Source organism: Oncorhynchus nerka, linkage group LG17, assembly GCF_034236695.1.
Source record: "Oncorhynchus nerka isolate Pitt River linkage group LG17, Oner_Uvic_2.0, whole genome shotgun sequence".
In the NCBI taxonomy this organism is placed as follows: Eukaryota; Metazoa; Chordata; class Actinopteri; order Salmoniformes; family Salmonidae; genus Oncorhynchus; species Oncorhynchus nerka.
Window position 1 is genome coordinate 22,886,508 of NC_088412.1, and position 18,510 is coordinate 22,905,017.

At 42.8% G+C, this 18,510-nt stretch overlaps 2 protein-coding genes across 6 annotated transcripts in view; one reads left to right on the plus strand and one right to left on the minus strand.

The window, feature by feature from the left end:
* Positions 1-4,817, plus strand: part of LOC115144901 (cytokine receptor-like factor 1) — a 15,438-nt gene extending 10,621 nt beyond the window's left edge. Inside the window, exons 7-8 of one of the 5 annotated variants that reach the window (XM_029686023.2) lie at positions 606-791; positions 2,661-4,817. In XM_029686023.2, the coding sequence (XP_029541883.1) occupies positions 606-791; positions 2,661-2,677 (203 nt within the window). In that variant the 3' untranslated portion in view covers positions 2,678-4,817. Of the gene's footprint in view, positions 1-605 lie in introns of all 5 variants that reach the window. The other 4 variants (XM_029686022.2, XM_029686024.2, XM_029686021.2 and 1 more) reach the window with 4 other exon arrangements.
* rex1bd (required for excision 1-B domain containing) lies at positions 4,811-18,507 on the minus strand. Its single transcript, XM_029686026.2, has 5 exons — positions 18,397-18,507; positions 17,656-17,738; positions 17,347-17,551; positions 5,779-5,867; positions 4,811-5,098 (listed from the first exon to the last, which is right to left on the minus strand). The coding sequence occupies exons 1-5, from the start codon at positions 18,397-18,399 to the stop codon at positions 5,026-5,028; spliced, it is 453 nt and encodes a 150-aa protein (XP_029541886.1). The 5' UTR covers positions 18,400-18,507; the 3' UTR covers positions 4,811-5,025.
* Between the last annotated feature and the right edge of the window lie 3 nt (positions 18,508-18,510).

Consider the following 18,510-nt stretch of genomic DNA (forward strand, 5'->3'; position numbering starts at 1 on the left):
GTTAGGCAACTTGAAATGCAGTCTGTCAGTTGCACACAGGGCATTAACACTGAGTGAAAACAGATTTGGGGAGTACAATGGCAGATAATGGGTTACAAAGGTTATGTGGTATTTACTTAGAAGGGGGAGGAAGTTGGTATTAGGCTCTGTTTGCCATGGGATATTTATTGGTTGTGGCCAGCTTTATATTGGGAGTGCACCAAATCAATTTTGTGAATGTAGTCATATCGAATCTATTGTAATCAAATAATCTCAATACTCAAGAGAATGACCTTGCACATTAGCCAGAGCCCAGAGGTCATGCAGAGTTCCTAGCCCCGTGTGAGCCACTGACCGCTCGTCTCCAGCTGATTTAGTTGTAGGAGAACATTAGGTTCCATTCAATCAAACCTGCATTGCAGTTATGCGACAGCGCTTTTCCACATGGTCAAATAAAATAAAAAAATGACTACGGGGTACTGCAGGAAGTGTGTGGACGGGGAGTCGTTTGTACACAAAGGCACTGCGTAAACACGGCTGTGGCAGGTTCAATTGAATTGGAGCCAGTGTTCCTCTGAGCAGTCCTCTCTGACTAACCTTGTTCACACTGTCTTCTCCCTGGGCAGAACGGCTGCAGAGTGGGTCATGTGAGCCCAAGCCAGGCGAACAGAACTCCACCCTGCGACGGGAGCTCAAGCAGTTCTTTGGCTGGGTTCGCAAACACGCCTATGGCTGCAGCGGCATGTCAATCAAACTCTACGACCAGTGGCGGGTGTGGCTGCAGAAATCGCATAAAACACGCAACCAGGTAGGTAAGAATAATATCCCCTTTATTTATATTACAACTCAGTCATGGTACATAACTGTGAAGCCTATGCTATGTACCACTGGGCTACTGTAGCTCCTTATCACAACAACACCCTCTGTTGTCAAAGTGTTGAACTCTGAATACACCCTGATTTTCTGACCCTCTTTGTCCTGAATTTAACTTTTGCGATGTGTTCAGTGTTGTGGAAGCACACAGAACCATCATTGCCCTAGAACTTGTTAGACTTTCTGATGTCTTTGTCCGTTTTATGCTCAGGTATGTGTGCGGTTTCCACTTTATCGGCACAGAGTACAGCTTAATGTTGATATCCACTCAGTTTTCTGAGTCTTGCAATGTCATTTTATTATTTTAATGGCACAGATTTGATTTTCAGTCGATTACCACAACAAAGAAAAATGAGCATGTTAATATAATTAACAACCACTTTAATGTGTTGCTTTTGTGTTCTCTCTGTGACGTGAGGAGCTTGTTTCACAACATTACTCACCCCAAATGGCAGCCAGGAGGACTGAGCTCACCGCTAAGCCACATCCTCTGTACGCCCCCTGAACCTAATCGTTGGTTGTTATGCTACTGAGGACAAGAGAACTGCCTGACACGTTTAGCTCACCTATTAGTGTGGCGTATCCTGAATAGTGTCTGTGTTTAACTGCTCTGAGAAAAAAGGGCAGTTCAACTGGATGTTACCAATACAATATTCAACTTACAGCTCAGACACCCATACATACCCCACAAGACATGCCACCAGGGGTCTCTTCACAGTCCAAGTCCAAAGAAAATTCACAGCAACTCTCAGTATTATACATGATCGCATGGAACTCCCTTCTCCAGTTTCTAAAGTAAACAGCAAAATGACCTTAGACAAAACAGATTAAAACCTCTACGGGATCGTTGTCCCCTCCGCGGGACGGTTGAGCTAACGTAGGCTAATGTGATAAGCATGAGGTTGTAAGTAACAACAACACAAAATTCTCATGACAGACATCTGATATGGCAGAAAGCTTCAATTCTTGTTAGTCTAACTGCACTGTCCAATTTACAGTAGCTATTACAGTGAAATAATACCATGCTATTGTTTGAGTGCACACTTATGAACTTGAAAATGTATTAATAAACCAATTAGGCACATTTGGGCAGTCTTGAAACAAAATGTTTAACATATATGCAATGGTTCATTGGATTAGTCTGAAACTTTGCACATGCACTGCTGCCATCTAGTGGCCAAAATCTAAATAGCACCTGGGCTGAAATAATATTACGTAATTTCTTGCATTTCAAAGACGAAAAAACAACAACTTTGAAAACACATGTTTTTTTTCTTTGTATTATCTTTTACCAGAACTAATGTGTTGTGTTCTCCTACATTCATTTCCCATTTCCCCAAACTTCAAAGTGCTTCCCTTCAAATCGTATCAAGAATATGCATATCCTTGCTTCAGGTCCTGAGCTACAAGCAGTTAGATTTGGGTATGTCATTTTAGGCGAAAATTGAAAAAAAAGGGTCAGATCCTTCAAGAGGTTTTAAACACCTTAAAGGCACAATGGTGACTGTGAAATGACACACACACACACACAAATAGGCACACTAACACACAATCTACACACAGTATTTAGTTGTATATCGTTGTATTTCACATTTGTGTGACTGTCTATCAGTGTAGCAGTGTTTTGTTACTTGTCATGTTTTATATTTTTTCGTGGACTCCAGGAAGAATAGTTGCTGCTTCGGCAAAAGCTAATGGGGATCCAAATAAACCAAAAACCAATACGCAATTAGTGTCAGTATGATAAGGAATAGGAATTACCGTTCAATTGAATTACCCCAATATTAAACATTTGTTTTCCCTTTCAGATTCTATAAGGCGATAAATCATAACACATCCTAAAACATCATTGAAATATTTAAGCAACATTCACAACAGCAACTGAGAAACTGTCAGAAGGCCACTTTGAGGCCTCTCGGTGAAAGCGATCCAACACTGGATATTCCAGCATTTGGTCACACACAACAACTCTTCTTTGTAGGAATCCATGTGGAACAGAAAAAGAACTGATGCAAGACGCCAGCGTGTTACATTGCTGTCTGCAGCCCTGGATTAAAATAGAGTGGAATCCCATCTCTAAGAACTTCTCTCCATCCCCTCCTCTCCACACAAACACACTCTTACACTCACATCTCCTGGGAGTGCCAAAGTGGAGAGCCTTTTTCTGAGCACATTTCAGACCATCGCTGAGTGGGAGCATGGAAAAGTTTCTTAATGCAGCATTAGTATGTGCTCGACTCAGATGGCCATAAATCATCTTACAGACTACCGTCAGATCAGACACATAGTGGCCACCATCACAGGCTTTTACCACAGACACAAGGGCATTATGCAATCTTGCTGGAATGTCATATAAAATATAAAGAACTTCACTAATTCAGCTCCTGTTCTGGAAACTCAATAACAGAACATGTCAGAATTCAATAAGATGAAGTTATTTTCATAATGTATTTCCATTCTAACAACTTTAATAGCCACACAGTTGTCTAAGCCACACTATATATAAACAAAAGTATGTGGACACCCCTTCAAATGAGTGGATTTGGATATTTCAGCCACACAGGTATAAAATGGAGCACACCGCCATGCAATCTCCATAGACAAACTTTGTCAGTAGAATTGCCTTAGTGAAGAGCTGTGACTTTCAAAGTGGCACCTTTCATTTGGTCAAATTTCTGCCCTGCTAGAGCTTCCCTGGTCAATTGTAAGTGCTGTTATTGTGACGTGGAAACATCTAGGAGCAACAACATCTCAGGTGCAAAGTGGTAGGACACAAGCTCACAGAACAGGACCACCGAGTGCTGAAGTGGGTAGCACGTAAAAAAATTGTCTGTCCACTACAGAGTTCCAAACTACATCGGGAAGCAACGTCAGCACAAGATCTGGCCGCTGGGAGCATCATGAAATGGGTTTCCATGGCCGAGCAGCCGCACACAAGCCTGAGATCACCATGCGCAATGCCAAGTGTCGGCTGGAGTGGTGGAAAGCTCACCGCCATTAGACTCTGGAGCAGTGGAAACGCATCCTCTGGAGTGATGTATCACGTGTCACCATCTGGCAGTCCGACTGGGTTTGGGTTCGGCGGATGCCAGGAAAACGCTACCTGCTCCAATGCATAGTGCCAATTGTAAAGTTAGGTGGAGGAGGAATAATGGTCTGGGGCTGTTTTTCATGGTTCAGGCCCTTTAGTTTCAGTGAAGGGAAATCTTAGCACTAACTTTGTGGTAACAGTTTGGGGAAGGCCCTTTCCTGTTCAGCATGACAATTCCTTTGTGCACAAAACAAGGTCCATACAGGAATGGTTTGTCGAGATCGGTGTGGAACGCTGACTGCGAGCCTGGCCTAATTGCCCAACATCAGTGCCCAACCTCACTAATGCTCGCAGCTGAATTGAACCAAGTCCCCGCAGCAATGTTCCAACATCTAGTGGAAAGCCTTCCCAGAAGAGTTGAGGCTGTTATAGCAGAAGAGGGGGAGGACCAACTCCATATTAATTTACATGATTTTAGAATGAAATATTTGACAAGCAGGTGTCCACATACTTTTGGTCATGTAGTGTATGCATTAATGAATAGAATTGCATAGGTCTTTTAATGACAAAAAGTTGGTTGGTATGCTCATACACCATTTTGTAGATTGGCTGGTGTATACAGTCATAGCAATTGAACTTCAGATAGTTCTGCCTTTTGTTGGTCATATGAAAGTGTTCTGGTTCTTTGGGTTTGTACTACTCTGAATTCCTTTTGTTGAAATAAGTGGCATAAATGTTTAACTGTATATACTGTGTCTGAGTGACTGTGCAGATGAGGACATTTTTATATTGCTTATATTTTTGTATATGAATATTTAAGAAATTCTCATTAATAATTTCCCTCATTAAGTTATGTTCAGTTATCAATGATAAATATAACTGTCAAATATTTTGTCCGTTTGTCTATAAAACAATAAAGGAATAACATTTGCCTTGGAATGTTTTTTTATTAAAAGAGCAAATTATCAAACAGGTGCACATGCAGAGATAAGCAGGGTACGGAATGACCCTGGGCAGACACTGCCGCAGTCAGGTGGAGCCAAGGAAGGATCAATAACTTAGGCAAATGAATAAGAAGGGGGAAGTTGCAGCAGAGGAGTCCATCAATCCCTGTCTGGGCGGCAACCTCCTGGGAGTCCCCATCACACAGACTCCTCGGAGTCGTATTTAAAGTCCTGCAGGATGTCACTCAGGGCCTCCTTATTCTTTATGATGCTGCAGCAGGGAAGACAGGTGGAGGCATTAGAGCAGGGCTCTCCAACCTGGTCCCTGGAGAGCTACCGTCATGTAGGTTCACTCCAACCCTGTCCCTGGAGAGCTACCGTCATGTAGGTTCACTCCAACCCTGTCCCTGGAGAGCTACCGTCATGTAGGTTCACTCCAACCCTGTCCCTGGAGAGCTACAGTCATGTAGGTTCACTCCAACCCTGTCCCTGGAGAGCTACCGTCATGTAGGTTCACTCCAACCCTGTCCCTGGAGAGCTACCGTCATGTAGGTTCACTCCAACCCTGTCCCTGGAGAGCTACCGTCACGTAGGTTCACTCCAACCCTAATCTAGCACACCTGATTCTAATAACTAGCTGGTTGATAAGTTGAACCAGGTTTGGAGCGAAAACCGAACTAGGGTTGGAGCGAATACCTACAGGAGGGTAGCTCGCCAGGAACAGGGTTGGAGAGCCCTGTATGCATTCCCTGCGAGTAGTCTGCATGCAAACAGCAGGTTGGTCTAATGAGAAATGACATCAGTGATTGCACACGGCAATGGAGCAACTTAACAAGACACTGAGCTGCCCCTGCAGCTTTAACACTCAGCAGTTTGAGTCAGCACATTGAGGGAATGAGTTGGTTAATGGGGAGACAAAGCCCTGAAAGGAAGAGTGAAATCTGCTCTTACTCCTGCTTGACCTCCTGGATCTTCTCCTGACAGCCCTCGTCTTCTGGGTGATCCTGAGCCTTCTGCTTTGCCAGCTGCAGCTTAGCAGTCTGTGGACAATGAGACATGTGTAAACCATTTATCAGACGTGGAGCTGGAGCAATCAAATGTTAACAGCAGCCTGGACCAGACTAGAGACCAATCCTCAAAAAGGGCTTTAGTTTTTGAGAAACCCCTCCCCCACGTAGAACAAAACGCAACCATATTTTTTCACATCTCTTATGTCTCCAATTTATGAATTGGATGGTTGTGTAAAAATATCTTTTTGCAAAAGTGGTTAATTTGATAGATATTGTGATTTAAACTTAAAAAGTGCAGAATAATGCCTGGCTGGAGTGGGGGGGGGACATAAGCTCATGTAACGCAATATTGCAAGCCCTGATATTGCTCAAATTTGGAACAGAAGTAGTCTGTTATCGGTCCTTCATTCACCCACAAACATAAGGATAGCATAATGCATCTTAGACCTGTAAACACAGAGATACAATAGGCGGAAATATAAACTATGAATATTTATGATGTATGTAAGCATTCCTTTTTAGTAGCTGATTAAAAGGACAGCTTTCCAAATAAAATCTGCTCTTATTCAGTGCTGTATGGTTCTGCCTGACACAAACACAGTTACAAGTGTTTTGATGTTGTGGCTATTGTAATCTAATCAGCTCCAAATAAGACAAGTGGGCTCAGACACTGAAAACTGTCTTTTTATTTAACAAATTTTTATTTGTTCAGCCCCTACTCTTGTAGTTACATTAGGGACACCCCTAGATATGCCTCCTTTTCCAATATGATGTCCAAAATCCAAAACGGCGGCCAAAAGTCCATTAAATGGTGGTTAAATCACTTGTATATAGAGACATTTTAATTTAAACATATTTCAGATGTGTACTGTTCTTATGACCTGTACTGAAAACTATTTTGGTGCAATTCAACTTAGTTGGGAATTCAATATGCCTTCCATAATTACTCAAATCTTTGTCTGGGTTTTTTTTTTTTTTTTTTTTAAGGCTGTAGACTGCTCGGCATGGCAACACCAAATATTCCAAATTACAAGCCTCTGAGGATCAATGAGACAACTGGGATCTCCAACGAAAGGGAAGAAAATCCAACCCTGGACTCGGACACCCTCTCCCTAACTCTAAAATGTGCCCCTGCTGTTTGTTAAATTGCCCCTCCAGGATTGGGCTCTTAATTAAGTCACCTCCTTATCATTTAGTAGTGAGCTTTGATTCATTGATAATCCAACACGGCTGCCTGAATCGAACATGACCTTACGCTGGCTCACTGCATTTGTGATCCACATTAGGATGTACAGGTGCACTCTGAAACTTTTCAGGTTGAGATGCTGTATGTCATCGTTTACAGTAGCTGGGGATTGACTTTGTGGCCTTTGTGCACTTTGCTTAACAAGCTCCACCTCCTCTGCAACCCCTCTACAGTCCAGGGATCATCTTCAAATGTATATGGAGCTGTGCTACGTCCCACATAATGCTTCTTAGTCAGTCTATGACCTACAAAAGTAACCTCTAATTAACCTGAGGCCGCCTCACAGGTTCAGTTAATCTCATCTCCTTCTGGGCCTGCCTCAGACCGCAATCACAGCCAACTACTCGGTTAATATCAGCCAAATTATCATCCAAACCGACTTCCAAAGGACTATGTAGGACAGAACTGCAGGACTTTTTGCCACATTCCACATAAAAATAAAACAAACTCACCCATAGGCTAATTAGGCATGAAAAATCAATTTAAATACTCTCCTGCAACCCTCCTCAACCAATGTGGTGTGGATCTGTTTTTTTCTAAGGTAATTTTATTTACCTCGGAACTGGAATCCCCCAACAGAGGCAGGCCACCTCACTAGCTAGTAGTCAGCTAACCACTGCTAGCGGTCATCAGCTGACCTTTAGCTCGGAAAGCTCTCGCCAGTTCGTACAACGCGACTCAAACCAGAGCATACCAGGCCTATTTTCTTTCCATTCCCAGGTTCCTACCGCAAGCTCTGAACCTTTTCACCTGGATCATCGCAGCTAGCTAGCTGCAATCCGAGTTGCTACTCCTGGCTAACTGTTAGGAATTTTATGAATAATGACTAAACATCTACATTTTAAATATAACTATAACTAATGAAACTTACTCTTATATCTGATTAACAATATTAATTCATAAGGAAGGGATTGTGGAGCATGAAACAGGTGGTAATTAAATCAAATAAATACCATTCCAGCCAGGTTGGAGAGGACTGGAATTGTGGGTTTTTAAGTTAGCAAAAAGGGTCGTTAACCTATGGTTGAACCGACTCAACTTAGCTCTGGGATGTTTAGATAAGGCAGAGAGTGTTTTCCTGGGTTTTCCATTATCTGAAAATGTCTTCTAAATAGTGATGGATGAAGGTGAAGATTCCAGAAGTTAATCTAGATAAGTGTGTGTCTGGAGTGAGCGCGCTAGTGGGTTGGAATAAACTTTTGAACTTCTCTGGTCCTGGTCGATAGGAGGAAGGACGTTTTATAACCCATGACGTCATATTTTGTATATAAACTGTTGTTTGTGGTTACATGGCAGCGAGCTCTGAGAATAAATACTATTATCTAAGACTGGTCTCTGTATATTTTATGCAAATAGGAATCTTAATACTTATAAAATAGACAGTGATTTAATTAATGAAAACATATTGGAATTATGAAATTCCAGTGACACTAACGTCTGTCACAAAGCAAGCACCAATTAGCCTAGAGCTGAAGAGGCCCATCAGCCCCTCCTGGGCTACAATACCCGGATCCCTTCTACTGCCGGTACAGGGCACAGAACCCCGCCGATCCTTCACGACTTGACTACGACGTAATCTGCTCGAGGGGGTACTCAACTGGCCCCTACATTGCAACGTCGCCCGAATGCCCATCTGCTATCCGCGGCCCGCTAGCTGTCTAGAGCATATTGGACTGTTAGCTGAATATATCCATCGGCCAGTTTCTTGGGCCACTATACCGATTTTGCCAATTGGACTTAGACCCCTCTTCAACTCGGAACCCTACTAATTCATCACGACTGGTCTATCAACGTCACCGCACGTGGAGGCTAAAACAGACTTCCTTCGTTGAGACCTCCCTAAGGCCCTTCTGCTAGCTGTCTGAATCGCCGTGTCTCCAGCCAGCCCCAACCACTCACTGGACCCCTATGATCACCCGGCTACGCATGCCTCTCCCTAATATCAATATGCCTTGTCCATTACTGTCCTGGTTAGTGATTACTGTCTTATTTCACTGTAGAGCCTCTAGCCCTGCTCAATATGCCTTACCAACCATTTAGTTCCACCTCCCACATATGCGGTGACATCACCTGGTCTCGAGACAATATCTCTCATCATTACTCAATGCCTAGGTTTACCTCCAATGTACTCACATCCTACCATACCTTTGTCTGTACATTATGCCTGGAATCTATTCTATCGCACCCAGAACCTGCTCCTTTTACTCTCTGTTACAAACGTACTAGACGACCAGTTCTGATAGCCTTTAGCCGTACCCTTATCCTTCTGTTCCTCTGGTGATGTAGAGGTCAATCTGCAGTGCCTAGCTCCACTCATACTCTCCAGGTGCTCTCATTTGTTGACTTCTGTAACCGTAAAAGCCTTGGTTTCACGTGTGTTAATATTAGAAGCCTCCTCCCTAAGTTTGTTTTATTCAATGCCTTAGCACACGCTGCCAACCCGAATGTCCTAGCCGTTTCTGAATCCTGGCTTAGGAAGACCAGCTAACGTTTCAGTTCCTTGCTCAGAACATGAGAACATATGAAAGCTGGTGGTTCCTTTTAATATGAGTCTTCAATATTCCCAGGTAAGAAGTTTTAGGTTGTAGTTATAGGAATTATAGGACTATTTCCCTCTATACCATTTGTATTTCATTAACCTTTGACTATTGGATGTTCTTATAGGCACTTTAGTATTGCCAGTGTAACAGTACAGCTTCCGTCCCTCTCCTCGCTCCTCCCTGGACTCGAACCGCAACACAACGACAACAGCCACCATCGAAGCAGATTTACCCATGCAGAGCAAGGGGAACAACTACTAGAAGCCTCAGAGTGAGTGACATTTGAAACGCTGTTAGCGCGCGCTAAATAGCTACCCATTTCACTTCAGTTACACCAGCCTCATCTCGGGAGTTGATAGGCTTGAAGTCATAAACAGCGCAATGCTTGACACACAACGAAGAGGTGCTGGCAAAACGAGTGCTGTTTGAATGAATGTTTACGCGCCTGCTTCTGCCTACCACCGCTCAGTCTGATACTTGTATGCTCAGTCAGATTATATGCAACGCAGGACACGCTAGATAATATCTAGTAATATCATCAACCATGTGTCGTTAACTAGTGGTTATGATCGATTGTTTTTTTTATAAGATAAGTTTAATGCTAGCTAGCAACTTACCTTGGCTTACTGCATTTGCGTAACAGTCTCCTTGTGGAGTGCAACAAGAGGCAGGTGGTTATTGCGTTGGACTAGTAACTAAGGTTGCAAGATTGGATCCCCCGAGCGGACAAAGGTGAAAATCTGTCATTCTGCCCCTGAACGAGGCAGTTAACCCACCGTTCCTAGGCCGTCATCGAAAATAAGAATGTGTTCTTAACTGACTTGCCAAGTTAAATAAAAAGGTGTATATATATATATATATATAAATCAAAATCAAAACGATCCACCTTTCCAGAAACAAGTCTCTCACCGTTGCCGCTTGCTATAGACCACCCTCTGCCCCCAGCTCTGCCCTGAACACCATATGTGAATTGATTGCCCCCCCATCCATCTTCAGATTTCGTGCTGATAGGTGACCTAAACTGGGACATGCTTAACACCCCGGCCATCCTTCAATCTAAGCTTGATGCCCTCAATCTCACACAAATGATCAATGAACCCACCAGGTACAAACCCAAATCCATAAACACGGGCACCCTCATAGATATCATCCTAACCAATTTGCCCTCCAAATACACCTCTGCTGTTTTCAACCAAGATCTCAGCGATCTCTGCCTGCATCCGTAATGGGTCTGCGGTCAAACGACCATCCCTCATCGCTGTCAAACGCTCCCTAAAACTCTTCAGAGAGCACGCCTTTCGAATCGACCTGGCCCGGGTATCCTGGAAGGATACTGACCTCATCCCTTCAGTAGAGGATGCCTGGTTATTCTTTAAAAGTGCCTTCCTCACCATCTTAAATAAGCATGCCCCGTTCAAAAAATGTAGAACTAGGAATGGATATAGCCCTTGGTTCTCTCCAGACCTGACTGCCCTTGATCAGCACAAAAACATCCTGTGACGTTCTAGATTAGCATCGAATAGCCCCCGTGATATGCAACTTCTCAGGGAAGTTGGAACCAATATACACAGGCAGTTAGCTTTCCTAAGGCTACCTTTTCAAGCAGAAATTTGCATCCTGTAGCAAACTCTGGGACACTGTAAAGTCCATGGAAAATAAGAGCACCTCCTCCCAGCTGCCCACTGCACTGAGGCTAGGAAACACTGTCACCACCGATAAATCCAGTATAATTGAGGATTTCAATAAGCATTTTCTACGGCTGGCCATGCTTTCCACCTGGCTACCCCTGCCCCGATCAACAGCCCTCCACCCCCCACGGCAACTCGCCCAAGCATCCCCATTTCTCCTTCACCCAAATCCAGATAGCTGACTTTCTGAAAGAGCTGCAAAATCTGGACCCCTACAAATCAGCCGGGCTAGACAATCTGGACCCTCTTTCTAAAATGCTCTGCCAAAATTGTTGCAACCCCTATTACTAGCCTGTTCAACCTCTTTCGTATCGTCTGAGATTCCAAAAGATTGGAAAGCTACCGCGGTCATCCCCCTCTTCAAAGGGGGAGACACTCTAGACCCAAATTGCTACAGACCTACACCTTTCCTACCCTGCCTTTCTAAGGTCTTTGAAAGCAAAGTCAACAAACAGTTTACCGACCATTTAGAATCCAACCGTACCTTCTCCGCTATGCAATCTGGTTTCAGAGCTGGTCATGGGTGCACCTCAGCCACGCTCAAAGTCCTAAACGATATCATAACTGCCATCGATAAGAGACATTACTGTGACATTACAGCATTCATAGACCTGGCCAAGGCTTTCGACTCTGTCAATCACCACATTCTTATTGGGAGACTCAACAGCCTTGGTTTCTCAAATGATTGCCTCGCCTTGTTCACCAACTACTTCACTGATAAGAGTTCAGTGTGTCAAATCAGAGGGCCTGTTGTCCGGACCTCTGGCAGTCTCTATGGGGGCGCCACAGTGTTCAATTCTCTGACCGACTCTCTATGATGTTGCTCTTGCTGCTGGTGATTCTCTGATCCACCTCTACGCAGACAACACCATTCTGTATACTTCTGGCCCCTACTTGGACACTTGTTAACTAACCTCCAGACGAGCTTCAATGCCATACAACTCTCCTTCCGTGGCCTCCAACTGCTAATAAATGCAAGTAAAACTAAATGCATGCTCTTCAACCGATCGTTGCCCGCACGTCCAGCATCACTACTCTGGACGGTTCGGACTTAGGTATTTGTCCACATATTCTAGGTGTCTGGTGAGACTAAACTCTCCTTCCAGAATCACATTCAGAATCTCCAATCCAAAATATAATCTGCTTCCTATTTCACAACAAAGCATCTTTCACCCATGCTGCCAAATATACCCTCGTAAAACTGACCATCCTACCGATCCTCGACAATGTAATTTATAAAATAGCCTCCAGCACTCTGCTCAACAAATTGGATGCAGTCTATCACAGTGCAATCCGTTTTGTCACCAAAGCCCCATACACTACCCGCCACTGTGTACCAGCAGTTATATCTCACTGGTCACCCCCAAAGCCAATTCTTCCTTTGGCCGCCTTTCCTTCCAGTTCTCTGCTGCCAATGACTGGAATGAACTGCAAAAATCACTGAAGCTGGAGACTCATATCTCCCTCACTAACTTTAAGCGTCAGCTGTCAGAGCAGCTCACATATTACTGCACCTGTAAATAGCCCATCCAACTACCTCATCCCCATACTGCATTTATTTTGCTGCTTTGCACCCCAGTATCTCTACTTGCACATTCATATTTTGCACATCTACCATTCTTGTTTAATAGCTATATTGTAATTACTTTGCCACCATGGCCAATTTATTGCCTTACCTCCCTTAATTGCACATACTGAATAGACTTTTTCTACTATACGTTTGTTTATTCCACCTGTAACTCTGTTGTTGCATGTGTCAAACTGCTTTGCTTTATCTTGGCCAGGTAGCAGTTGCAAATGAGAACTTGCTCTCAACTATCCTACCTGGTTAAATAAAGGTGGGAAACAAATGAGATCATCCAGGGTCCGGTTTCCCAAAAGCATCTTAAGGCTAAGTTTCTCATTAGAACCTTTGTAGGCACATTGTTAAATCGCGGAATTGTTTCCCAAAACCATCATTAGTAAAGTTGCACTGAAAACACTTGTTATTTACCAACTGACTCAGACCACTCGTGGATCAGCTAAGTGCGTTAGAATTTTTGCTGTTCCGCATCACTTTATACACAGAAGATCTCTGATAAACATACAGTTGGAGTCAGAAGTTTACATAAACAAGTTAATGACCCCAATCTAAGTGTTTCAACCACTCGACAAATTTCTTGTTGACAAACTATAGTTTTGGCAAGTTGGTTAGGACATCTACTTTGTGCATGACAAGTCATTTTCCCAACAATTGTTTACAGATTATTTCACTGTATCACAATTCCAGTTGGTCAGAAGTTTACATACACTAAGTTGACTGTGCCTTTAAACGGCTTGGAAAATTCCAGAAAAACGATGTCATGGCTTTAGAAGCTTCTGATAGGCTAATTGACATCATTTGAGTCAGGTGTACCTGTGGATGTATTTCAAGGCCTACCTTCAAACTCCGTGCCTCTTTGCTAAAAATCAAGGGAACAAAAATCCTAAGAAATCAGCCAAGACCTCAGAAGAAAATTGTAGCCCTCCACAAGTCTGGTCCATCCTTGGGAGCAATTTCCAAACTCCTGAAGGTACCCGGTTCATCTGTACAAACAATAGTACGCAAGTATAAACACCATGGGACCACGTAGCCGCCATACCGCTCAGGAAGGAGACGCGTTCTGTCTCCAAGAGTTGAACATACTTTGATGCGAAAAGTGCAAATCAATCCCAGAAGAGGAGCAAAGGACCTTATGAAGATGCTGGAGGAAACCGGTACAAAATGATTTATATCCACAGTAAAACGAGACCCATATCGACATAACCTGAAAGGCGGCTCAGCAAGGAAGAAGCCACTGCTTCAAAACCACCATAAAAAAGCCAGACTACGATTCGCAACTGCACATGGGGACAAAGATCGTACTTTGAGAAATTTCCTCTGGTCTGATTAAACAAAAATAGAACTGTTTGGCCATAATGACCATCGTTATGTTTGGAGGAAAAAGGGGGAGGCTTGCAAGCCGAAGAACGCCATCCCAACCGTGAAGCACGGGGGGTGGGGGGTGCTTTGCTGCAGGAGGGACTGGTGCACTTCACAAAATAGATGGCATCATGGGGAAAGAAAATTGTGGATATATTGAAGCAACATCTCAAGACATCAGTCAGAAAGTTGAAGCATGGTCGCAAATGGTTCTTTCAAATGGACAATGACCCCAAGCATACTTCCAAAGTTGTGGCAAAATGGCTTAAGGACAACAAAGTCAAGGTATTGGAGTGGCCATCACAAATCCCTGACCTCAATCCTATAGAACATTTGTGGGCAGAACTGAAAAAGCGTGTGCCAGCAAGGAGGCCTACAACCTGATTCAGTTACATCAGCTCTGTCAGGAGGAATGGGCCAAAATTCACCCAACTTATTGTGGGAAGCTTGTGGAAGGCTACCCAAAATGTTTGATCCAAATTATACAATTTAAAAGCAATGCTACCAAATACTAATTGAGTGCATGTAAACTGACCCACTGGGAATGTGATGAAATAAATAAAAGCTTAAATAAATAATTCTCTACTATTATTCTGACATCACATTCTTAAAATAAAGTATTTTTACTAGGATTAAATGTCAGGAATTGTGAAAAACTGAGTTTAAATGTATTTGGCTAAGGTGTATGTAAACTTCCAACTTCAACTGTATAGTCAAGCTGTTTATCCGTCTCACTCTGAACGCCGGGAACTATAACTTGGGTACTAAGTTAACTACAAATACAAAGTTCCATATAGAGTACCACATTATAATACTAATAAAACCAAGCATCAAACAAGGAATCCAATCGTTTTTCCACCATTCATTTTTCCCATAGGGGATTTTAGAAACACTTAAAAATAAGGGTTGTGTTTCAGGTAGCCATACCCTGGAGCGACATTTTGATATTAGTGTAAATCTCTTGGACAAGGACATTTTTTTTTCTTGACAAAAGTAGTAGTCCGGTATTATCAGACCGATATAGCAGTCTGTAGCGCGGACAAAAAATGTTTTCCCAGCGTCGCCTCCATGACTGTCATAGAGGGGCATCACGGTCTTTGGTGGAATGGTCAAAGATGATCCATTATATTGACAAGATGGTAGAGTGACCACTAACAATGGAAATACATATCCTGAAAGATGGCAGGCGGGACGAGGCGAAATCAGGTGGGACCAGTCTAACCAGATACGCGTGAACAACAAGCACAACTCTGATATAAAGATGAGCTTGGTTGTCTTCAACCTCCTGCATTTTATAGCGAAGGTATTTCAAGTTCGTCGACCTCATGAATATGCATAGCCCATCTTGAATGGATTCAGCTCGACGTTTATCCCCCATTTAAACATAACATTAACCTCAGGAACATAAGAGGGTGTTTAGTACACGTCCCGGTTTGGTGCAGTATAACCTTTATATTTAAAAAAATGCATTTTTATGTCCATTAGGGCACTTTATAAAAAGGGTTTTGTTTGGTTCTGATAGCATGTTATCCATGAGAAGTTCAATGACCACAATGGGACGTTGCATGATGGTCCCAAGAGAACATTCTCTGGGTGACCTTTGCCTAGTTCCCTGTAAGCTTCCAGGACATAACGGAGGACCATTTTAGGACGTTCTCAGGACTTCAACATAACTAGTCATTAGGACGTTGCATGATGTTCCCAAGGGAACGTCCCTGCAAACGAGTCATAAGGACGTCCCCGGAACGTCACGAAATGGTCACCTACTAAAGTGGTTTGTACGCTGTGTCATGGTCCCCTGGAGGTTTTGTTTAATCCCTGGTATATTCCAAAGGACATTCTTGAGATGTTGTGTCATGGTCCCCAGGATGTTTACAAGTTATTTAACCTCCATAAAAATGGTACTATGGTAGCCATATTGGATTTGACGGCATATTGCAATTAAGGTAAAAATCCATCGTGGCCCCAAAGACAATCTGTGACTTAATCACAAGAGTAGGGGCTAAAGTAACAAAATCCAAGGAACCTTGGACCCCCAAAAATCTAATTCTGATTTCTGAGCCCACTTGTTTTCCTTAGAGCAGATTACAATAGCCACATCAAAATCCATGTGTACCTGTATGTATTCTTGTGTGGCAGGACCATACAGCACTGAATGAGAGCAAATTTCACTAATCAGCTACCAAAAAGCAAAGCTTACATTCATCATAAATACTCATAGTTGACATTGTATCTTTGTGTTTACAGGTGTATATTCCCAAGACGCATTAAGATTGTTCATGTAGGACAGACAAGTGCCTACTTGTATTACATGTGAGCAATATCAGCTCTTGCAATATTGGGTTATATGCACTTATACATTCTCAGAGGAGAAATCTGACCCCTTGTGGCTGATTGATGGAAGTCCGATGATGAACCTTGGAGGTGATGCAGTATTGCAGAAACCTCAAAACAGGTCCTAGAGAGCTACTGGGCGTGCAGGTATTTGTTCCAGCTCTTCAGTAACACACCGGATTCTGCTAATCATGGCCTAGAGTGTGAAGATCATGATTTGAATCAGGTGTGATATTGATGGTCTAGAATAAAAGCAAGTACATCCAGTAGATTTCCAGGACTAGAATTGCAGAACACTGCACTGCAAAAATATGCATGTTCAACTGAAAACTCATAAACTATATAAAACTCAATACTTGATATCCATATGTAATCCCTAAGCGCCAACATCAGTCAACTGAGCACTGTTACAGCAACAGAGTCGGCATTTCGATTCACTAAACCTGGTATAAAAAATATGCTACACAATTAATTTTGCCCATGTTTACACCGATATGATCCTTCAATTTGGGAAGAGCGAGCAAGTGCACACTGGGGGCCTCGTCCCAGATCTTGCCAACTCCATTGCTCATAGTCAAGCCATGTTTGGCATGACAATGAGTGACAAGAAGATGGCAGGATAGCACAAACTGACTGGTACAGGCTAAAATTTGGTTACGGTGTTGGTTACGATAAGTTCAATTTCAGTTAGTCGTTTTACAGGTCAGGAGTTTCCTTAAAGCATATCCCAGGTCAGTGTACTAGGTAAGAAAGTCGTTACCAGTTCAAGCTTCTGCTTTTCTTTTTTCTGCAGCTTGTCAATGTGTTCGGAGAGATCTGGACGGTCGAAGTCTTGGTGCAGCCGCTCCTTTATCTCTAGCACCTCCTTTGAGAGGCCACAGAAAGCCTGCGTTATCTCATGTACCAGCTGCCTGTAGTGGTCAAAGTCATAGTGGGGCCCTGTCCTCAAGTATGCTTCATGGCCTCTGGAGAGAAATAAACATGTTAGTCCATCTTTACCTACTTTAAGTGAACAGAAAGGCAGGAAGTGCATATATGCATCAACTGAAAATAATGCAGGCCTACTTACTGGTCAAAAAGCCTGTAAGCTTCAACCCTTTCAGCTTGAACGGCATAAAATCGATGGACCAATGCTTGAAAATCTGTGGGTACCTAGGATGGAGAGAATTGGGAAGACAAAAAAATAAATAGACCTGTGAGTGGTGAACAACATTAGCAAAAAAAAATAGTTAACTACAGTAATAGTTTATTTTATTAGCTGGTAACAGTAGCTTGTCTCAGTTAACTTGCTAATAGCGAACTATTTTGGGGAGGTGGTGTTACACTGACATGGTTACAAAATGTTTTGAAGAACCTGACAACATTTTTATCTAGCTATGTTTACTACCTAGCTAACTAACTTTATACATGTATTTTTACTGCTCTAATTACATTGGTGTAGACCATCATTTTAAATAAGAATGAATTCTTAAACTGACTTAACAAATTAAATAAAAGGTTACACAACCAGTTTATAATAGCAATAAGGCACCTCGGGGGTTTGTAATATATGGCCAATATACCACGGCTAAGGCCTGTGTCCAGGCACTCCTCGTTGCGTTGTGAAAAGAACCCTTTACGGTGGTATATTGACCATATACACCACACCTCCTCGGGCCTTTGTGCTTAATTATAATTAGCTTCTTGTCCGGTGTCGCCTGTTGTTCAGTTAACCCACACGAGGCAAGTTAACGTTAGCCAGCTAACTAGCTTTCATATACAAACTGCATGTTTTTGTCACAAACAAATGTATTGCAATCAACAAACTTACCATGTCAATGTTGTTGAAAATGTCGCTGTGCAGTTTGGTTAATAAGCGAGGTGTAAAACAGTAGTGCGTATCGTTTTGGCTTTGTTCATCATGATTCAACTATTTTGAAGACAA